The sequence below is a fragment of the Phascolarctos cinereus genome, unplaced genomic scaffold (assembly GCF_003287225.1).
Source record: "Phascolarctos cinereus isolate Bilbo 61053 unplaced genomic scaffold, phaCin_HiC Scaffold_7;HRSCAF=346, whole genome shotgun sequence".
NCBI classification, from domain to species: domain Eukaryota; kingdom Metazoa; phylum Chordata; class Mammalia; order Diprotodontia; family Phascolarctidae; genus Phascolarctos; species Phascolarctos cinereus.
This window is the reverse complement of record NW_027556180.1, coordinates 52,577,145-52,599,398: the sequence shown is the minus strand read 5'-3', so window position 1 is coordinate 52,599,398 and position 22,254 is coordinate 52,577,145. Positions and strand designations below refer to the sequence as shown.

The window sequence follows — 22,254 nt, the reverse complement described above, 5'->3', positions numbered from 1 at the left end:
ACCATTTGTAAATGTGAATTATCATTATTAATACTATTGTCACCACTCTTCAAACACATCTTGTCATATATTTCGACCATCACCAATATGGGGTTTTAAATTATGGCAAGATGGAATTAGATTGACTGAGGCAGAGCTAAAATCACCAGCAAAGTCAAGAGTTCCAGCAGTGGGGACTTTAAGGGATGCAAGAGCCAAGAGTGATTCTGATTATTCTAGATATTCAGACCTGTTCTTGAGGATAGTAACTGTACCCTAGATTTATGTATCCCCCACGCTACTGCGCCCATGGTAAAGGGGAGGCTGATTACGTATTTAATGAATGATCAAATAAAGGAACAAACTGAGAGAGGTTGAATCATCTTTATCATTTATTCTTCAATAAGCTACTGTCTTGAACATCACGTTAACAACAATTAAATCAGTAAATTAGTTAAATGAAACTTTTGCCCTCGGAACTTTTTAGACACTACTTGCAAATTTTTATCATCCCTAACCAATAAATTGACACAATAGATTAAGGTATGGAATTCAAGGGCAACTGAGTGGCAGTGGACAGAGCACTGAGCCTGGAGTCAGGAAGACCTGAGTTCAAATTCAGCCACAGACACTTACTAGCTATATGACACTAGGCACTCAATCCTATTTGACTCAGTTTTCTCATCTGTAAAATGAGCTGGAGAAGGAAATGACAAAGCATTCCAGTATGTTTCCCAAGAAAAACCCAAATGGGGTCACAAAGTGCCACACATGACTGAAACAACTGAACAACAATACAAAAGCCATTGTAGAAATTAATGTGGGCTGCAAAGAATTAGAAATATTTTAGGAGCACTTACATAAATGAGGAATTGCTTCCTCAAAATAGACATTAATTGGAAATATCTCCCTTTTGTTCCAATTTTGTCAATTCTAAAAGATATTTTAAGCCAATTTTTTAAAAAAAATTTTTCTCCTAGTTTGTTTTGGAGGAGGCAGTGCAGACTGGAAACTGTGGCAAATATGGAATCAGAAGACCTGGGTTCAAATCACAGTTCTGGTGTTGACATTGGGCAAATCATTTAACTTCTGTGGGTCTCAGTTCTTCAGTTCATCTACCATCCACCCATCCATCCATCCATCCATCCATCCATCCATCCATCCATCCATCCATCCTATGCACCTGTGCTTAAGAAAATGTGGCTTTGAAAATGTTGAAAGTGTTGAATGGACATTTCTGGCTTTTAAGATGACATCATCATCCTCTTCATTTGTAAAATGAAGAGGCTGGACTAGATGGTCTCTGAATTCCAGTTCTAGATCTCTTTATTCTTGGATCATCTTCTCTATAGTCTTGCTGTCCATGGCAAGTAAGCCTTTAATCAAAGAACATCTGTTCTCAAGTGTGATTGGTGAGTGCACCTTCTGGGCCAGGCCAGGCCACTTCAGTCCTATTCTCTTCCCATTTTCTTCTTTTTGACAGCCTCATCAACACCTTATTGCCACACATACTCTTTCCAGCAACCCTTCCCTCCTTTTCTAGAACTATGATCAAATCAATTTTTCCATTATTTTTGAAAGGGTCATAGTAGTCTAATTCCCTATGAGCCCACTTACCATCCTTGTGACTTTTGCAACCAAAGTGACCTCTCCCATATACATTTTGTCTCCCCCATTACATGTAAGTTCCTCAAAGGCAGGGACTGTCTTTGCTTTTGTATGTGTAGCCTCAGCATTTAGTATATAACACAGTGCCTGGCACATAGTAGGTACTTAATAGATGATTATTGACTAATTACCTTTCCACCTACTGATTTATCCATTCATCCATTCATCCACCCACTCACCCATCCATCCATCCATCCAATGAATCTCTGCCTTAAAAATGATGCTTTGACAATGTTGAATGGATATTTCTGCTTTTAAGATCATATCATCAAAGTACTGGGAGACTTTCATATATTCATTATGTGCTCAAAGAACAGTGGGCGTTGTACAGCACACACATAGCACATCATGTTCATTTTACAGAGGTCACATTTTATTTGTGGCATAAAAACCCAGACAACAATACCTGCCATTTATATAACACATCAAGTTTTACGAAACAATTTTCATTTATTTTCTCATTTGAACCAATGCTCTTTCTGCAAATTTCACACAAACGATGCATTTATTGCAAATCCCTTCCTCTCCCTCATCCTCCTAGCCACTCACCCAGTCCTGTGGATTCTGCCTTCTTCATGTTTTTCACATCTGTTGCTTCCTTTCCATTTCCCCTATAACCATATTGCTCAAACTCTCCCAGTCTCTCCCCTGGACTACTGTAAGACTCTTTTAACTGGTTTCTAAGTTTCCACCTTCTCTTACCCTTCCTACATGCTTTTGTCAGAGTGTTCTGATGTGTAGGTTTGATCGTGTCACTCAACCATCTTCAATGGCTCCCCATTTCCTACAGAATAAAATTCAAACTCTTTCTCCTGACTCTATTGTTTGATCTTAACTTAAACTTTCCAGGATTTTCCACCACCATTCTACTGAATTAATCCAATGGTCTTGCCAAATCATTTGCTATTCCCTGAACATGCCCTGTAGTTTTCTGTTTATTTAATAATAGGTTGCGTTTATATAGCATTTGCATTTCATACATTAGGCACTTCATACATTATTTTATTTGATTATCACAACAAGCCTATGGGACTTCACTGGGCACTGCAGGGATTTTTATTCCCATTTTACAGATAAGAAAACTGAGGCTTAGAGAGGCTAAATGACTTGCCCATGATTATATAGCTAGTAATTGCCATAGATGGAATTTGAACACAGGTTTCTGACTCTAGAAACAATCGGTGTTTATTTGTTTGTGTTCCCTTCCCTATATCATACTGTTTGTTCTTTGCTGCTGCCTAAATTGTTCCTTCTACCAAGACTGCTCCCCCTTCCTGGCCCCATGCCACCTGCTATAATCCAGACCATTATTTAAGGTTCATCTGAATTAACAGCTCTTCCATGAAACCTTCCCTGATCCCTACCCTCCAAGCTGCAAATGGGTTATCCCTAGCTAATCAATGGCCAAACCTGGAATCAGAAAGACTTAGATTCAAACTTTACTTTGGATACTTTCTGGCTGTTCCACCTTGGGCAAGTCACTTAAAATGTTTTGGGCTCTAGTTTCATCATTTGTGTGTAACAGGGCAAGAGTCAAAGCTGCTCTGCCAGCTTCCAGCCATGCACTAACTTAGCCTTTGGGCACGTTGGAGACAATGTAGACCCTAACTACTTCTGCCAGACTCATGTGACTCAGCACTCAGGCTCATTGGGAATTAAGAAGAATCTCATTATTGACTGCTATGCTGTACAGGACAGTTGCTGACTAAGTGGATCTTTAAAAGGTAATGGCCTACCCTTAATCTCTCTCTCTCTGTCTCTGTCTCTCTCTCTCCCTCTCTTTCTCTGTACTCCTCTCTCTTTCCCTCTCCCTCCTTTCTTCTTCTCTTTCCCTCCTTTCCTCTTTTTTCGTGAGGCAACTGGGGTTAAGTGACTTGCCCAGTCACACAGCTAGTGAGTGTCATGTGTCTAAGGTCAGATTCGAACTCAGGTCCTCCTGATTCCAGGGCCAGTGATCTATCCACTGTGCCACCTAGCTGCCCCTTCTCCAGCTGATTTTTCAGACTTGGTCAGCCAGCAAGTGTCTGAGGTCAGATATGAACTCATGAAGATGAGTCTTCCTTATTCCAAGCCCAGTGCTCTATCCACTATGCCACCTTGCTGCCTCCTTTCCTCTTTTTCTCTCCCTCTTTTCCTCTTTTCTTCTAACTCTCCTTTTTTCTCTCCTTTCCCTTTTTCCCTCTCTCTCCCTCCTCTCCTATCTTACAGAAGCCCATAGACATAAAAATATTCTCAGTAATTTCTCCTTGGAAGGAACTTAATTTAGGTTTGCCATTGATACAATGCATCGGCATTCCAGTGAATCTCTAGCATTCCTACAACTCGCCCCATGCATGGCCTCCCAGATTCCTTGGGTCTGGACTGCCTCCCAGAAGGTAAACATACTTTGGAGCTGCTAGACTGGAAGTTTCCATTCAGATCTCAACAATCTGTATTGCTAATGGTAACAGGGAGCCAGGGCGAATAGTGGCAAGATCAAAATTTCTTCTTCTGCTACTAGTTAGTGCCTTTCCCTTTACTGCTCCTCTGGCTGCAGGGGATGATTAGATGATCCTCTTGGTTCTCCAAGAGGGGCAGAGAAGGCCTTTCCTTCTCCTTTAAGGATGGCTCTCTGAACTCTCCAACTTGGGGTTATTCTTGAGGCAACCACCATTGCTGAAACTCTCTGCCTTGAAATCTAGATTCTAGAATTATATCATCTAGGAGATAAAAATTCCCTTCTCCCATATGCAGGAGGTTGTCTTTCAAGAACAATATCCATTAACGTGCCTCTTAGTCCATACGGGCAGGCATTTTCTCCTTCCAGGTGCATCTGCAGCTATTCTGCAGCAACCCTGGCAGCTAATTAGGTTGGGGAAAATCCATTTTTTAAGGAACTTTGCTGTTGGGTTAAGTGGGCAAGAAAGCTGAGGACCAGTAACTTTCATGTACTCCCACACCAAGTCAGGTAGTCAAGACCTCATCACCTTTTCCCTGGGCTATTGTAATAGTCTCCTAATAAATGGCCCTGACTCAATTCCCTCCTTCGTCCTAATCATCCTCCACACAGCTGCCAAACTGTCCTTGTCATTTTTCTACCTTGGAAGCTTCATCAGTTCTCTATTGCTTACCAGAGAAAATGCAAACTCTTCTGTTTGGCATTTTACTTGATGACTTTCATAATGTGACTCCAACCTTTATTTCCACATTTAGTCCACATTACTCATCTTAGTTCACTGTATGTTCCAGCCTTACTGGTCTACTAACTGTTCTCTGAACATGGAACTTAATTTCCCATCTGTCTGCCTTTGCACAAGATGCACCGTGTACCTGGAATTCATTTCCTCTTCACTTTTCCCTTTTGGAATTTATGGATTCCCTCAAAGCCCATCTCAGATATCCTCTCCTACTGGAAGCTTTTCCTTATCTCACTAGTTGCTATTGTTCTTCCTCTCCTCAAATCATCATTTATTTACTTATCTGTGTACATGCTTCATCCTACAAGTATCCTGTAGGCTTCTTAAAGCCAAAGAGGTTTTTAAAGATTTTTACTTTGTCATTGTATCTTCAAAGACTGACACAGTGTCAGTGTACCTAGTAGGTGCTTAATCAGTGCTTATTAAACTGAAGGGACAATAAAGAATAATTTTATAGTGATACCTGATGGGTCTACTGCCTTCTAAGGGCAGTCAGTAAAATGTGGTTTCCTTCCCCAAAAGCAATGACGCCTTTGGAATAGTGACAGGTTACCACTGTAACCTGGTAGCAATGCCCTTGGCATAAACAGGGAAAAGGAACCCTCCTTATGAGATATTCTATTTCCCTGAAATTTCCAGTATGTTAAAATATCCCTGGTATATAGAGATATGTGGGATTAGACTATAGCATCTTAAAGGTACAAGGAAGGGGTATAAAGTCCTAGTAGAAGAGCTACTTAAGCTTTGGTTGAGGCTATGTCTATTACTCATGCTTTGGTTGAAGTCATGTCTAATAACTTACTCCAAAGCCTAATGTGATATCTGAACATTCCTAATGAATGTTATTACAGGGGATCTCAGAGATCTTAGCCCCACTTGGATCTCTTCTGAACACTGTTCTAGTCAGTCAGATAACAAGCATTTATGTGTTTACTATGTGATAGGCATTGTACTAAATTCCGAAGTTACAAAGAAAGGCAAAGAGGAATTTAAGCTGGGACTTGATGGAAGCTAGGAGCAAAGTACCCGAAAAACAGTTATTAAATGCTTACTATGTGCCAAGCACTGCATTAGGTTTGGGGAGAGGGGATTAAAAAGAAAAAAAATGAACTAGTTCCTGCCCTTAAGAAGTTCACATTCAAATGGGGAAGACAGCATGTAACTAACTAGGCATATATGAAATATATCGATATAAGAGTAGACGGAAGGTGATCTCAGAGGGAAGATGCTGGGTGGGGAAGAGTGTGGCAAAAACTAGACCAGGAAAAGCTTCCTGTAGGAGGTGAAATTTGTGCTGAGTTTTGAAGGAAATCATGGATACAAGGAGACAGAGGAAGGGAGGAAGAACATTCTAAGCACTGAGGACAGCCAGTGGAAAGGGATGGAGTCAGGAGATAGATTGCATATGATCAAGGAAGAGCAAGAAGGCCAGTATCACTGGAATAGAGAGTAAGTGGAAAGTAAAAAAACTGGGCGGGTAAGAAGAGGTCAAATTGTGAAGGGTTTTAGAAAGCTAGAGGATGTCATATTTGATCCTGAAAATAATATGCAATCACAGAATTTATTGAGTAAGTAGATAGCATGATCATATCTGAGCTTTAAGGAGATCAGTTTGACAGCTGATTGGAGAATAGACTGGAATGGGAAGAGTCTGGCCCCAAAGAAATCCTTATCCCAAGAGACTACAGACCAGAGTTTAACTTCTTCCCAACCCATAGCCCTGTGATGGTTGCCTAGATGTTGGGTAAGGAGGGGCACAAGTAACTTCTTCTGAAAAATTCCTTATGTTGACATAAGAATCTCTCTTAGAATCCCTGGTTTCCTTCAAAAAACTCTGCTCAAACAATGCCTTCCACATGAAGCCTTTCTTGTTCTGTCCCTGTAGCTGCTTATGTCCTACCCTTAAAAAAAAAAGAGTACCTTGTATTTATTTTGTACATACCTATTTATGTATATGTTGTTTTCCCCAACAGAATATAATCTCCTTGAAGGCAAGAACTATTTCAACTGTATCTTTTTAACCTCAGAACCTAACATGGTGCCTGGCACATAGTAAGCATTTAATAAATGTTTGCTGGGTACTCCACTCCTAGCTTCCACCAAGTCCGAGTAAAAATCCTATCGTCTATAAGAAACCTTCCCCAGTCCCCCTTAATGCCACTGCCTTCCCTTTGTTAACTATTTTCAAATTATCTTTTATATCTCCTGTTCAGACATAGTTGTTTGCATGTTGTCTCTGCCATTAGATGGTGAGCTACTTGAAAACAAGGACTTTTTGCCCTTCTTTTTATCTCCAGCACTTAGCACAGTCTTTGGCACATAGTAAAGGCTTATTAAATGTGCATTGACTGACTGGTTGACTATAGAAGATGATTAAAAAATATTTGTGGATTGATGGGCAAGTCTTCACACCCTGTGATTTTTCAAACCCATAACTTTGATCCTAGACAAATCTCTTGAAATAGCCCAACCCTTCCATGCAGTTGAATCCACATTAGTGCAAGTGTATTATGGAGTTTTCAAAGTTGAAAGCCAAATATCTCATCCTGTCCTTTGCCCAAGGAGAGGTTCCCCATCCAGGGAGAGAGCTCATTAGGGAACTAAAAGAGCCTCAAGTGAAGGGAAATGCTAACTCAGGCTCAGCTGCTAAGTAATTCACTTTGGACTTCCCCCAAACCTTTCTCTGTTCTTTTACATATAAAGACAAAGACATGAGATTAAACACAGCACTGGAAAACAAAGAAAATAAGCCTTTTTGTGTGTGTGATCAATCACAAAGGCACTATAGTTCCACTCTATAGAAATGAACAATATTAGAACTGGGAGGAATCTTATTTTCACATTCCACAAGAGATGGAAACTGAGGCCCAGATGATAGGAAAGTAACTTGACACTTGTGGACCTAGTCATTAGTGGCACAGTTGATAGGAAAACCCAACACCCAAGTTCCAACTCAGCATCATATACACATATATACACAAGGCTAGAATTTCAGAGGTAGAAGGAATCTTAGAAGCCATGCAGTGTAACTTACACCTGAAAGAATCCCATGATAACAGACTGGACACATGGTCCTCCAGACTCCCTTGAAGACCTCCAGCTCTTGAGGAATCTTATTTTCCTTTTAATCAGCTTCGATTCTTAGGAAATTTTCAATTTCAAATTGACTTCTTTATAAATTCAATACACTGTTTCTGGCTTTAGCCTCTGGGGCAAATAGAACAAGTATAATCCCTCTTCCATGTGACAAACTTTCAGATATTTAACTAGCAATTTTGGCATCCAATGCCCCAGGCAAGCAGCACCAACTGAGGCAAATAACACAAACTACACCCTCAAATCAAGTATGTAATTCATGATGTGAAAATAATACAAGAGGTAATTAAATTCAGTTGAGTGGGAAGGAGAATGCTTTTATAGTAACTTGGGGTGAGGGAGGGGAAGACTCTCAAAGGTAGAAAGGACCCCAGAGATCATCTACTCCAACCCACAGGATTTGAGATCCCACGCCCTTTCTACACCTTGTGGGAGGAAAAAGCAGCACCACAATTATTATTGGTCATTGACATGGTAGGAGGGGAAAAGGCAAGGCAAGAGAGAGGCTAGTCCACCTGGAAAGGAGGGAGGGTAAAGTGCTGCCTAGGTTGAGTTGTGGGTTGCTTTATAGGATGGAAAGAGAGAAGAGAGAGCCAAAAGGCTCAGTTCTCTGCCCCCAAAACATGCTTAATGTAAACCTCTCCTATTGACCGACGGTCACTAATGAAAAGATTAGCCCAAGAGCCCAGGGAACAGAAGAGCTCTCTAGTCCACCAGCCCTGCTTCCAACTGAATCCCCTTAGCCATCTCAGACCAACAATCCTGATTGAAATGGGATTCCACCATCCCCACCACCACTACCACTAACCCCCTATTGGCTGCCACAAACAGGAAGACAAGGTATCTTGGTCAATGTATTAATGTACCTTGAGGGAGGGAGGGACAGGAAGCTTCTACATACACTAAGTGGGCCAAACCAAAGCCACTGAAAGATTATAGCAAGACCAGCCCAAGACCTAGTACCCAAAAGCCCTACCAAAACAGCACCCAGCTCCTCAGACCATTGACCCTACCATCCTGGCTCAAAGCCTTCATCCCTGAGAGCACTCTTTATAGAGATAGACCCAGTAACAGCTTTTTCAGACACTACAGCCTCTACCTCTTTAGTAGCCATAGCTACTAAAAAAGCCCAGAAAACAAAATTGTCCCCTCCAAAGTCCTTGGTATAGTCAAATGGTTCAATTTCAGGAACAGATGTGATTTTGGCAGTGGAAATGTTGCTAAGGAAGATGCATTACCATCTGCCTTGCTCCTGCAATGTAAAGATCATTGAGCCTTTGCCTCCAGCCTGTGGTTAAAGCCTCCTACAAATCTTTTCTCCCCATTAAAATGTGAACACCTCGAAAGCAGCTACTGTCTCACTGTTGTATTTGTATCTCCAGCCCCTTAGCGCAATGTTTTTGTGCACAGCAAGCAATATTTTGCTTAATTTTTGTTTTTGAATCCCCAACACCTAGCACAATGCCTTTAATAAAACCTTGTTGACTAAGTGATTGAGAAATAACAGCTCCACTGCTGTGACCCTGGAGAAGTCAGATAGCTAGTTTGCTCTGCCCGCTTGAACTCTGGGGTTCACAGCCAGAAATAGTGGAAGCAGAATGGTACAATAGAAGGAACGGTAGATTTGGTGTAAGGAAGCTTGGGTTCAAATCTTTGTTCTGCCACTTACTACCAAGGTGACCTTGGGCAGGTTACTCCTTGGGATTCTGTTTTCTCATCTGTAAAATGAAAATGTTGTCTTGGACAGATTTTAAGGTCTCTTCCAAATCTAGCACTAAGCACCTATGATATGGGATGCTGTCACTGTAGAAGGCTGAGGAGTAAAAGAATCCTTGAAGAAGGAGGATGTGGAAAATTTCTGTTCTTCTATATGGCTGCAAGAAGTCCAACAATGATAAAAGAGGCAAGATGGATCAAACAAGAAACAGAAAGCTTACAAACTACTAATAGAATACACAACCTTATAGTTACATTAAAGAAGGTGATGAAAATTTTAGCCTCTCCTCAAAAATGGAAAATTGCAAGGTTGGACAAGATCCCAATAACTGATTTAAATGTTTCACAGTGTTGCATGAATTATTAGCAGGGGGTGTTACCAGTTTCCTCTCAGACATAAATCTAATCCTACCTTTCTTCGGAGAAGGCTTTCATAAATCTGTTCCCAAAGGACAAAAACATGATTGGCCTTCTCAAAATATAGACCATATAACCTCTCAAAATACATGGTCATAAAATACAGGCCATACTTTATATAAAGTATTCAAAGCTTGTATCATGAAAAATCGATAAACACTTATAAGAAAACAACATATTGGCCAAGGAGAAAAAAGAATGCTCCAAAATGTCCCTGGAATATAGAGGGCAACATTGATTCAATAATTATTGAACAAGCTGCCTGAAAGTGCTGTAATATATGTACTACCTTTGTTGATTATCACCAATCTTTTGAGTAAGTTCCATATTCATGGTTTATTCACATACTACTAATACATGCAATTGACTCAAGTACATTGGGAATGCTAGAGTTTTTAATGTCCACATGGAAAACTTGTTTATTTTAAAATACTTCTGACTCTTTGGATTTTCCCTCCATGTCTCAACAGCCTGTTCACCCTAGAAGATCCTTCAACCCTTGATTGATAAGTTCCATTGAGAACCTCCAGTTTGAAGAAGTACCAGGACCAGCTTTGGGCAGGTAGGTGGCAAAGTGGATGGAAGACCAAGCCTGAAGTCAGGAACAATCATCTTCCTAAGTTGAAATCTGGCCTCAGACACTTACAAGTTATGTGACCCTGGGCAGTCATTTAACCCTGTTTGCCTCAGTTTCCTCTTCTGTAAAATGGCAAACCACTTCAGCATTTTTGCCAAGAAAACCCCAAAATAGGGTCACAAAGAGTTACACGTGACTGAAAACAACTGAACCACAACATCAACAAGACCAGCCCCACAGTCACTCCTTTACTCCTCATCCAGCTCCATTGCTGACTCTCCAGACTTTTCCTCCATTCTCCCTTGTGGGTACCTCCTCCTCATTACCCTCTTGCTTTTCAGCTTTCTCTTATATATTACCCCTCTTCCACCCACTCACACACCCAATAGAATGTAAACTCACTGAGAGTAGGGACTGACTTTCTATTTTCCTGTATTTGTATCCTCATTGCTTAGCATTGTACCTGGCCCATAATGAGAGCTTAACACATGCTTGTTAACTTGAATTGACATAACACCAGCACAATAACATCAGAAATCAGATAAAACATAGCATTTTCAGGGTGACAGTTTAAGCCCATGATGGTTCTGCCTAGCCTTAAATCCATTATCAACTAGCCTAAATAGAAAGAAATATGGATATCAAATTAAGGAAAGAGTTTAACCAAAACCCCTTATTAATGTCTTGGCATATATGGATGACATCAAGCTATAGGATTCCATTGGAAAAATACCTTAAATAGATCCTTTATCTTATGGAACCTTTATGCAATTATATCAAAATGTCATTTGGACTTGATAAGTATAAAACTGTTAACACATGCCATGAAAAGGCTGAAAGCTTAAAGCATGAATCTGGAGGTCACATTGAACTATCTGACAAAGGATTACAAATACCCCAGTCTCCTCCGGGACAAACCTATCATGCATAAAGGCATAAAGATGTCAAGAAGAAGGGCAAATACATTAAGAGACTTACTGACATCCTAGAATTAAGGCTGAATGGGGGAAAAATATGTTTGAAGCAATTAATACCTGGGTAAAAATCAGTCTTAATGGACACCATGGGGACTTTAAAATGGACCACGTCAGATTTGGAAAGTATCCTAACAAATACCAGTATAAAACACAGGACTAATCTCCCTGCAGCAGCTATAGAAAGCTTATCATCTCCGTACCAAAAAGGAGAGAGAAGGCTGATAGTTATTCTTACAGCACATGATATACAGCTTAAAAAAAAAGAAATGAAACCTATGCAAATGCTTTGGGGATCAGTACATATCAATTCATGGAGAAATGGTAAAGGATGATTAAAAGCACTAGATTTGTTGACTGCGACTGAAAGTGGTTTGCCTCCAGAGTCTATGAAATGACAGGACCACAAATACAATCAAAAGTCCCTCCCTGAGCAGCATCGACACAAACTGAACCAATAATATATTGACCAAGAAGCATCAAATAAAAGATTGAATCATGTGGATTTGCTTGAGGAAATAGAGATTTTTACTGGCAATTTGGGACCAGGGCACTGCCACCCCAAATCACAGAAAGGCTATCCTTAAGGAGTCCAGACTTAGTAATCAATTCTTACTATGAAGAGAAACAATTGAAAAACTGTGCAACCCATCATTGCAGCTCTAAAAGTTTACCGCCTAGCAAGTGCCTACAAAAACATGACCTAGAAGATAGAATGCATCCTGGAGAGCTCAATCAATAAGCTGAAAAGTGACATTTTTTTTTGCATGGCAATGGGGTGAAGTGACTTGCCCAGGGTCACACAGCTAGTAAGTGTCAAGTGTCTGAGGTCACATTTGAACTCAGATCTTCCTGAATTCAGGATCAGTGCTCTATCCACTGCACCATCTAGCTGCCCCAAGAATGACATTTTCAATAGATGTCATCAACCTGAATATTAAATCTCCCAGCTGCATGAGAAAAAAGCACATATTTGTGAACCTTAACATAGGATACAAATGCCAGTTCTCATTATTATGATTATTATTACATACAGAGAAAAAAAGCTTTCAAGATACAAAGAGCTGGCTGAAGGGATCAAAGCTGGAGAAGCACAGAATAAAGTGCATATTATTCTCACCACCCTAGGAGTTGTACCAAAAATTTTCTCAGACCTCAGAGTATAAGCTTAAATTGTAATACTATTTTATTCAGCTAAAAAAAAAGTTATTTTGTCCAGCAATAAATAGTCTTTAGAATACCATATATACAAGAATAATAGGATAGTGATGTTTCCCAGCACCATTTCTATTTGAATCCTACAGAAAAAAAGAATAATAATATGGTAATAATATTTGTTTGTTGTCATTGACTTAGAAGAGCTGTGGACATGGAGTAACCAGATGTAACAGGGAAAACAATATAAAAATTGGGATGTGCCCTTGTCACTCTGGGGCCATTTACTAGAGATTATTTCGGGAATGTGGAGAGGGCAGTAGTGACAGTGACCATTAAAGCAGTGTATAAAGCCTTGTACTAGCAGTCTGCTAGGGATGACTTAGAGATCAGCCTCAGTCATGAGACAATACATTGGGCCTATCATTGTGAGTTGGGACATGGTCTAGGATGTGGTCCATGGGCAGCTAGGTGGCACAGTGGACAAGGTGCTGGGCTCAAAGTCAGCAAGACTCATCTTCCTGAGTTCAAATGACTTACTACTAAAGTGTTTGGCCTCAGACACTTACTAGCTGTGGGACCCTGGGCAAGTCCCTCAATCCTGTTTGCCTCAGTTTCCTCATCTGTAAAATAAACTGGAGAAGGAAATGGCAAACCACTCCAGTATCTTTGCCAAGAAGACCCCAAAATGGGATCATGAAGAGTCAGACAAGACTGAAACAACTTAGCAACAACAATGATAATCAGGATTCAGAGGTGTATCTGCAACTCAGGGTAGTTTGGAACTTTGAGTCCTTTTATCCTTTTTAGTAAGTTATGTGGCTCTCTGTGTCCTCTCTTGGGGAAAACAGACCTTAGCCCCATTCCCTAGTGCATTTTTCCCATGTGGTTTCTGGGAAGCCTCACTAGTCTAGCTTGCTATTTTGGGGTGTTAAAAGAAGACTGAGATCTGAGACAGTTACTGACATTTGAAAGCAAAGTAGTGAAGTGGGAATGAGAAAGGAACCTGGAGACCCGGGACCCAAGTTGGAATCCCATTTCTGCCATTTTCTAGCTGGGTGACTTTGACAAGCAATTTTCTCTCTCTGAATCTCAGTTTCCTTATCCGGAAAATAAGGGGATTGGACTAGATGACTTCTAAGGTTCCTTCCAGCTGTAATTCTGTGATCCTATGATTCTATTTAGAACCTTGTGAGCACAAGATATGGTTACAGACAGCTATAGAGTACTCACGGAATGAATCAATCAACATTTATTAAGCACTTATTCGGCAGGCGCTGCTCCTGCTGCTTCTACTACTATTATACTGCTACTGCTCCTCCAAATATACTACTGTTGTCAAGAAGACCCCAAAATGGGATCGTGAAGAGTCAGACACGACTGAAACAACTTAGCAACAACAATGATAATCAGGATTCAGAGGTGTATCTGCAACTCAGAGGAGTTTGGAACTTTGTGTCCTTGGTGTCCTACTACTGTACTGCTGCTGCTGCTTCTATTACTACTATACTGTTGCTGCTTCTATTACTAATACCAATACTACTGCTGCTGCTGCTACTACTACCACAACTACAATACAGCTGCTGCTGCTACTACTACTACTAATATACTGCTGCTACTGCCCTGCAAAGACAATCAAAACAATTGCTGTCCTCAAATTCTCATGGGAATAGGGGAGGACAATATAAGATATATATTATACATCTTTATAGGCATATACAATACACATGTATGATATATCAAAAATCTTAGTGTAGTTTTAAACATGTAAACATTAAGAGTATAATAAGGCTTTTGAGATTCCCTATATAAAGGTAACCTTTGAAGAAAAGTCATGAATCCTGGAAATGGGAGAGGAAGGGATCAGAAAGGCCCTACTCAAAAAGGAGCACTTGGATATACTACCTAAATTAATTTAGTCCTCCAGGGTCATGGCAATCAAACCTCCAAAGGATTACTTTATAGAGCTTGGAAAAAATATCAAGGGGCAGCTAGGTGGCACAATAGGGGTAGCTAGGTGGCGCAACGGATAGAGCACTGGCCCCGGATTCAGGAGGACCTGAGTTCAAATCCGGCCTCAGACACATAATACTTACTAGCTCTGTGACCCTGGGCAAGTCACTTAACCCCATTGCCTAACCAAAAAAAAAAAAAAAAGGAAAAAATATCAAAAGTTCACTTGGAGAATTCAAGGAAAGATCAAGAATCTCAAAAATAAAAACAAAACCATGGTATGGAGGTGAAATTGGGCAAATTAATCTCAATTCCAACAGAGGCCAAGCTTTAGTAAGTCCTAGTAAATTTAAGAGATTGCGTATAATGGACTCAGCATTCTAGGACCAGCCTTGCTAAGTTCAGAGTGTTTTGTCACTAAGAAATTAGCTGGGAGGTGAGGAGTTGTTTTGGCCACTGCCTCTCATAGGCCATTTACTAAGCAAAGAAGGGCTGCTATCTGCATTGGTGAAATGAGGGTTTGCTGCCAAAAGATTATAGACTTAAATCATTAAAGCTTAATGTCAAGCATGGTGCCATTCATGTAGCAGGCACTCATAAATACTCACTGAATGAGCACATGAATTTTCTTTTTCTGAAATGATAGGATGGAAATTTACTGAGACTGAGTGTTAATTGAAAATTTCACATGTTCTGGAAAACATCTCCATGTTATTTATAAACAACCAATTGGCAGCTTTTTTGTGTGTCATCAGATGTAGTCCCACCATTCTGCATCATCATCTGTAAGTAGAGGCAAATTCATTTGTGCAAGTCCTGAGTTCAAGTCCTGGCTGCAAACCTTTTTAGTTTTGCGACCCTGTGCAAATCACTTTAGCTATGTGAATCTTAATTTCTTCATCTATAAAATGGAGGGGGGAGGGATATTTAGAACATTTCCTTCACAGGGATGTTGCCAAGAAACTGCTTGGTAAATTGTGAAGCACTGTATAAATGTGAATTACAATTATATGCCTCTGATTTTTCCTTAGGCCTTTCATACAGAATTTTACAAATATATAGACAACAATGGGGTTTATCTACTGAGCATAATTCAATTCAATAAATGTGGATTAATGTCCTGCTTTGTAGGGTAGTGTTCTTCAAAGTGGTATATATGCCCAGGAGGCGTGCAAGATAATCCGGTGGTACTAGAAAAAAAGAGACTATTTACATTTTTTCTAAACAATTAGAAAGAAATTAAGTCTTGGTAATATTTACTGACATGAAGACTTTCACTCAGTCTGTATATGAGATGGTCACGTGTCAGATATGGTCAATGAGGCACTCTGAGGCAAGGTAGGAATTCCACAGCTCAGAGGGGGACAAGGACAGCAGCCTCACTCCTCCATTCTCTATCAGAACACAATGAAATAGTGTAGTTTAGGTGTGTCCAGTTAAATGGATGACCAGGTTATATTATCTAGTATTTACTTAAGTAATTGACACAAGACAGAGAAGTAATGTGAAAGATCCTTGCAAAGAAAGTGGAGATTACAGATACTACTGATAATACTTACACTATCGTCCTAATGACTAATTAGTGACTAAATCACTAATAATGGAGACACAGACACACACAACCTGTAAAAGCACAGACGCTTCTCCTACTCCTTTCTGTGAGTTCGTCATCAGCCACTTTAAAGACTCAATCAAAATGAAAGCCGATGAGGCGTCACCATGAAACCCTTCTGTGGTACCACACAGAGTTGTTCTGATTTTCTCATGACAAATGCTTAAAAGGGCTGTCAGACTGAAAGAGGAATTGTGCGTTTTTCTTTTTATCAAAATCAAAGTGTTCCAAATCTGCTGCCTTTTTTGTGACAACAAATGGCTGTCAATAGTGTGCTACCTTGCTAATGTTTTTGAAAAAAATAAACCTAATCTGTCCCTTGAAGGGAAAGGAGACATTTCAACAATGAATAAGAAAATAATTGATTTTTGAAAGAACCATTCCAGTGGAGTCAGTCAATAAATATTTATTAAGTGCCTACTACGTGCCAGGCACTGTGCTAAGGGCTAGAAAAAAGCACTTGGAAAGTAGATGTTTGGAAATATTTCCTTTATTATCTTTGTCTTTTGATGCTTCTCATTTCCATCAAGAAACAGGACGGCATAGTGGATTGAGAGCCGGTTTTGAAGCTCAGAAGACCTGGGATCTTACATGGTCTCTGACATAACATGTGATCCTGGTCAATGGACTTAGTCTCTTGAGTATTCTAGGTCAGCAGTGTCAAATGCTGATAGTAATTAGGGCCAATAACTCTACAGAGGGACTCCTGCTAGCACAGTGAACTCCAAGTCCAAGTGATTTCAAACTTTTTTGGTCCCCTACCCAAACAGTTAGGCAGCTAGGTGGATAGAATGTCAGGCCTGGAGTCAGGAAGACTCATCTTCCTGAGTCCAAATCTGGCCTCAAACACTTACTGGATGTGTGACCCTGGGCAAATCACTTAATCCTGTTTACCTCAGTTTCTTCATCTGTAAAATGAGCTGAAGAAGGAAATGGCAAACCACCTAGTATCTTTGCTGAGAAACTCCAAATGGGCTCACAACAAATTGAACATGACTGAAATGACTGAACAGTGACAACAAACTTATCAGTAAAAAATAAAATAAAACATATATGTTCCTAGTGTAGCTACTTCTTAATAAACTATGTGCATATACTACAATATAAAAAATGTACATTAATACTACATATATACACATTATATATATATATATATATATATATATATATATATATATATATATATATATATATATATATATATATATAAGTCATGTATGTATTTTATAAAATCACATAGAAATTACATTTTAATCTGGTAATCTGGTTCAGGCCACATTCACTTGATGTGGCCCCCAAGTGGTTTGTTTACCACTTCTGCTGTAGATGTCAAACTCTTTAAGACTCTAAGTTGCAGGGAAGGTGCTGACCTGCATAGCTAGATAAAGTGTGCTTCTCCAAGAATTCTCTTTATCAATGAAATTTCAGGTCCAGTCCCTATATCACAATCCCTAGCCATAATTATGGGATTTATTGGACAATGTGAAGTGTACCACACATGAAAATTCTCATATCTAACTTTCTAACCTGTTTATTTTATTTTTTTTAACATTCCAAATGAAGCTTCAATGGGTTTTGAACCCATTTGCTAAAAATATAAAAAATACAAAATGAGCGGGATGAAGAGAACAGTGTACATAGTAACATCAATATTGTTTTAAGAATAACTTAGAGCAAATAAGTTACTTTGACTATTATAAATACCCAAATTAACTATAAAGGACATAGGAAGAAAGATGCTATCTACATCCAGAGTACTGACAAATAGAAGCATGTATAGAATAATATTACACATCTATGCCTATTTGTGACTAATGGTAGCTATCTTTAGGGTGGGGGAGGGAAGAAAAAAGAAAGAAAAAGATTTACATGATAATTTCATTGTTAATTAGAAAAGAATAACAAGTTGTGCATAGCAGATTTACCTGTTCACGTGCAATCTTTTTTTTTTAATTGTACTATGTTATGGAAATGCTTGTTTTACTTGATAAATTAAAAATAAAAGTTAAAAATGCAACTCCAAATTAGTTTGCAAAAACAACCGATTGACATACAGGGAGATGGAAAGTCACTGTCTAAATCTCACTAAACATCTTTGCAGAAGAATGACCACCACGACTTAGCAAGTTCAGCCAACAATTCTCTACTTCCTCCTAGCTCTACACATCTTTGTGAGAGACCTTTCCCAGCTCTGACAGCCGTTAAAACCAAGCATCAAGCTGAACTGAGAACCAGATCTATGAATCACTATCACAAAAGATCTTTTTTTAAAAAATCAAGAAACACGTTCAATTGCACTGATCTCACTAATAAATATATCACTATTAATAATGCTTTTAGCAAACAAAAAGAATTTGGGTACTAGAAACAAAGTACTTTTTTTTAAATGGTGCTCAATCTTTATCTCACCCTTTTAAAAATTTCTATTTTAATTCTTATAAAGTACATAATATATTAATGCAGTAGTACATGAGTTGCTCTTTTTTTAAAATTAATTTTATTGACTTTTTTTTGGGGGGGGGGGCTAGGCAAAGGGTTTAAGTGACTTGCCCAGGGTCACACAGCTAGTAAATGTTATCTGAGGCTGGATTTGAACTCAGGTCCTCCTGAATCCAGGGCTGATGAGTTGTTGTTCTTGTTAAGACATTTAGCAATGTAGGACTCTTCATAATCCCATGAGCCATAATATCCATACAAATTGCTAATAAGTAGACATATCCTGGAGGTACACACTTTTTATTTTATTTTTTACTGATAGGATGGAAGATCAAAAAAGTTTGGTGATCACATCTTTGTATCTCTCTGCTAAGTGCTGGAGAAGATACAAAGTTTGTAGAAGATACAATTCCTGCCCTCATGGAACTTACATCTCCTTACATACTAAGGAGTAATCTTTGCCCATTGCTTTATGACTATCCTCAATGTTTATAAGCCTAGTGAAAATTTCAATTAATTGATCATAAGTGGACAAATTGTTTTATTTTCCTCATCCTAAGTGCAGTTATATTTATATATTTATCCTTTCATCCTCAGATCTTTTATTTATTTATTTGTTTTATTTTCACAATAAAAGTTAAGCCAGAATGAGATTTATGGACAACCAGCTTGTTAGCTATACATGGAAAGTTTGTCCAGTCACTCTTGTACACAACGGTGGGTCACATAAATACATCCGTGTTTGCCACAATTTACAACACAGCAATTTACAAAGGCAAATTAGGAAATACAACCAAGGTAACAGAGAGGGCCCTTACCTTTTCAAGCATCGCATTGCCTTGGTGAGGGCTGATGTTGTGTTTGCTGACCTGTCTTTGGTACTTATATTCGTAAACTTGGTCAGTGATATTGACTAGAAGTGTTGATGGACCAGAAGCCAGCTTCCCACAGTCATAGACAGTTCCACTTTCAATGTCAGTTGGGGCTGTAGCATAACGTAAAATCAATCCCATTATGAGACCTAGAAATAAAAAGATAGATTTAATGGCTTTTAATAAAGGAAATCTAGAATATTCAGGACTGGATACACATGCAATTGGCTTCAACATTTTGTGAACTTCATATGCTTTCATTCCTACACAAAAATCAGTCCTGTGGTTCTTATTTTGACAATATTTCATTTAACTCACATTAGCTCAAGTTAGAAAGGGTTCTAGTATTGTGAGTATTGGCCTTGGAATCAAGAAGATTTTGATAAGAATCCTACTCAGATATTTACTAGCTACGTGACTCTGGACAATTCACTTAACCTCTCTAACCCTGTTTCCTCTTTTGTAAAATGGAGATAAAAATACTAATACCGACCTCATGGAGTTATAGGGAATATCAAATGAGATAATTTATATAAAATGCTTTCCAAACTTTAAAGTGCTATATAAATATTTTATTAGTAGTACAATAATCATTACATGTCTTAGAACTCCATTACATTAGAATAAACACAGAGGCCTCAATGTACTGGTCTCTGGCATAGTGACAAAAAACATAAATTTGGAGTCTATGAGACAACATGATATCAGTCCTGGCTCTACAATGATACATTTGGGCAAGTAATATGATGGGTCCAGGGTTGTAGTCCATAAGACCTGGATTCAGATCTTACCCCTAACATTACTATACACACTTAGGCAAGTCATTTAATCTGTATGAGTGTTGGGCAGCTCCTAGGATCTATCTACTGAACCAGGGGTACAGAACCTGTGGCCTTGAGGCCACATGTGGCTTTCTGGTCCTTGGGTGCGGCCTTTTGACCAAGTCCAAGTTTTACAGAACAAATCATTTTATTAAGGGGATTTGTTCTATGATGTTGCTGATGCTCTGACCCAATGTGACCTTTAGCAGATCAGTTAGCATCTCCTGGTTCAGTTCTCTTATCCGGAGAAAAGGAATGGGCTGGAATTTGTAATCTCTGAGGTCAGCTCTCACTCTAGATTGGTGGTACTGGATTAAAAAGCTTTTTTTTTTGTATGTGGAAATAGTTACCTGCTTTGCCTAATTTGAACTTTATTATACTTTTAGTCTTTGACAGTTGAAGCTTGGTCTGAGCTGTTCAATGATTTATGTGACATGTATAAATTATGATTGGACCTCAAGATTTGATAAGTAGAGTTGTAATAGATTTGGGAGAAGGGAATGTTTGGTTCATATTCCCCACACACCATAATATTGTTATACCAATGTATGAAGAAATGGCATTTGCAGTGTTTATGTCTGAGCAAGGACAATCCTCCCAACCCCAACCTGGAACATGAGGCCATTTTTTTTGTGGGGGGGGAGTGAGGCAATCGGGGTTAAGTGACTTGCCCACGGTCACACAGCTAGTAAGGGTCAAGTGTCTGAGACCAGATTTGACCTCGGGTCCTCCTGACTCCAAGGCTGGAGCGCTATCCACTGTGCCACCCAGCTGCCCCAATGAGGTCATTCTTAAAACGTTTTGTTAGTTGTTGAGAGTGTGGATTGTGTCATTCTGTGTCGTTGTCACCTCAGTACCTAGCACATTGCAGGTGGTTAATAAGTGCTTGATCATTTTTAATTCCCGTCCACCAAAGTTATTTTGTATTTCCTTTCTGTGTATTTTGTATTCGTTCATCTGCCTGCAGTTTGTTCTACCAAGTAAAATATCTTCCAAGGAAGGGACTCGTTTTTGTTTTATTTTCTGGTCTTTTGGGGTTTTTTGGTTTGTTTGCTTTGTCTTTCTTTCCCCAGTATCTGGCAGGTAGGTGCACAATGGATAGAGCATTGGACCTGGAGTCAGGAAGACTTGAGTTCAAATGTGACCCCAGTCACTAGCATTAACTGTGTAACTCTGGGGCAAGTAATAATCTGTTTGCTTCAGTCTGTAAAAGTGGGGATAATAACAGCACTCACCTCACAGGGTTGTTGTGTGAATCAAATGAGTTAATGTTGGCAAAGTGCTGGCACATAGTAGGTGCTATATAGATGCCACCCCCCCCGCCACAGACACACACAGTTGATGTTTGTTAAGTTCTTGCTTACTGGAAAAGAGACATTTTTCTCTTAATTAAGCCTATCTCATTGTTTAACTCTTTGCCTTTTTGGTTATCAGCTGTTCAGCTAGACCCTGCTGACAAGCAGAAAAGGAAAGGCAGCAGAATAACATTTCCCTTCCTTTCCGCACACAGGGATCAACTTCCCACTATGATATGCATTTGGGACACTTGACTGATCACAACAACACTTGTCTGAAAACACAAAGGAAACCTAGCCATCACCCAAAGTTGTTCCCACGGACGTGGACAGCTGCTTTTTGGAGCACTCCAAACACCCTGCAGAAATCACATAACTGTCTTATATGCACTTAGTGGTTTACGTGTTGGCTCCCCCTGTAGAATGCAGAGGGCTGGGACTGTGTTTTTGCCTTTCTTTGTATCGCCAGGGCTTAGTAAAGTGCCCAGCACATAACTAACTTGATAA

The 22,254-nt window shown here is 39.4% G+C and overlaps 1 protein-coding gene across 1 annotated transcript in view; it reads right to left on the bottom strand.

Moving 5' to 3' along the window:
* The window catches only part of SLC9A9 (solute carrier family 9 member A9), a 745,308-nt gene that overhangs the window by 702,912 nt on the left and 20,142 nt on the right, over positions 1-22,254 (bottom strand). The window contains exon 2 of the mRNA XM_078147547.1: positions 19,578-19,780. Within this exon, the coding sequence (XP_078003673.1) occupies positions 19,578-19,780 (203 nt within the window). The remainder of the gene's footprint in view (positions 1-19,577; positions 19,781-22,254) is intronic.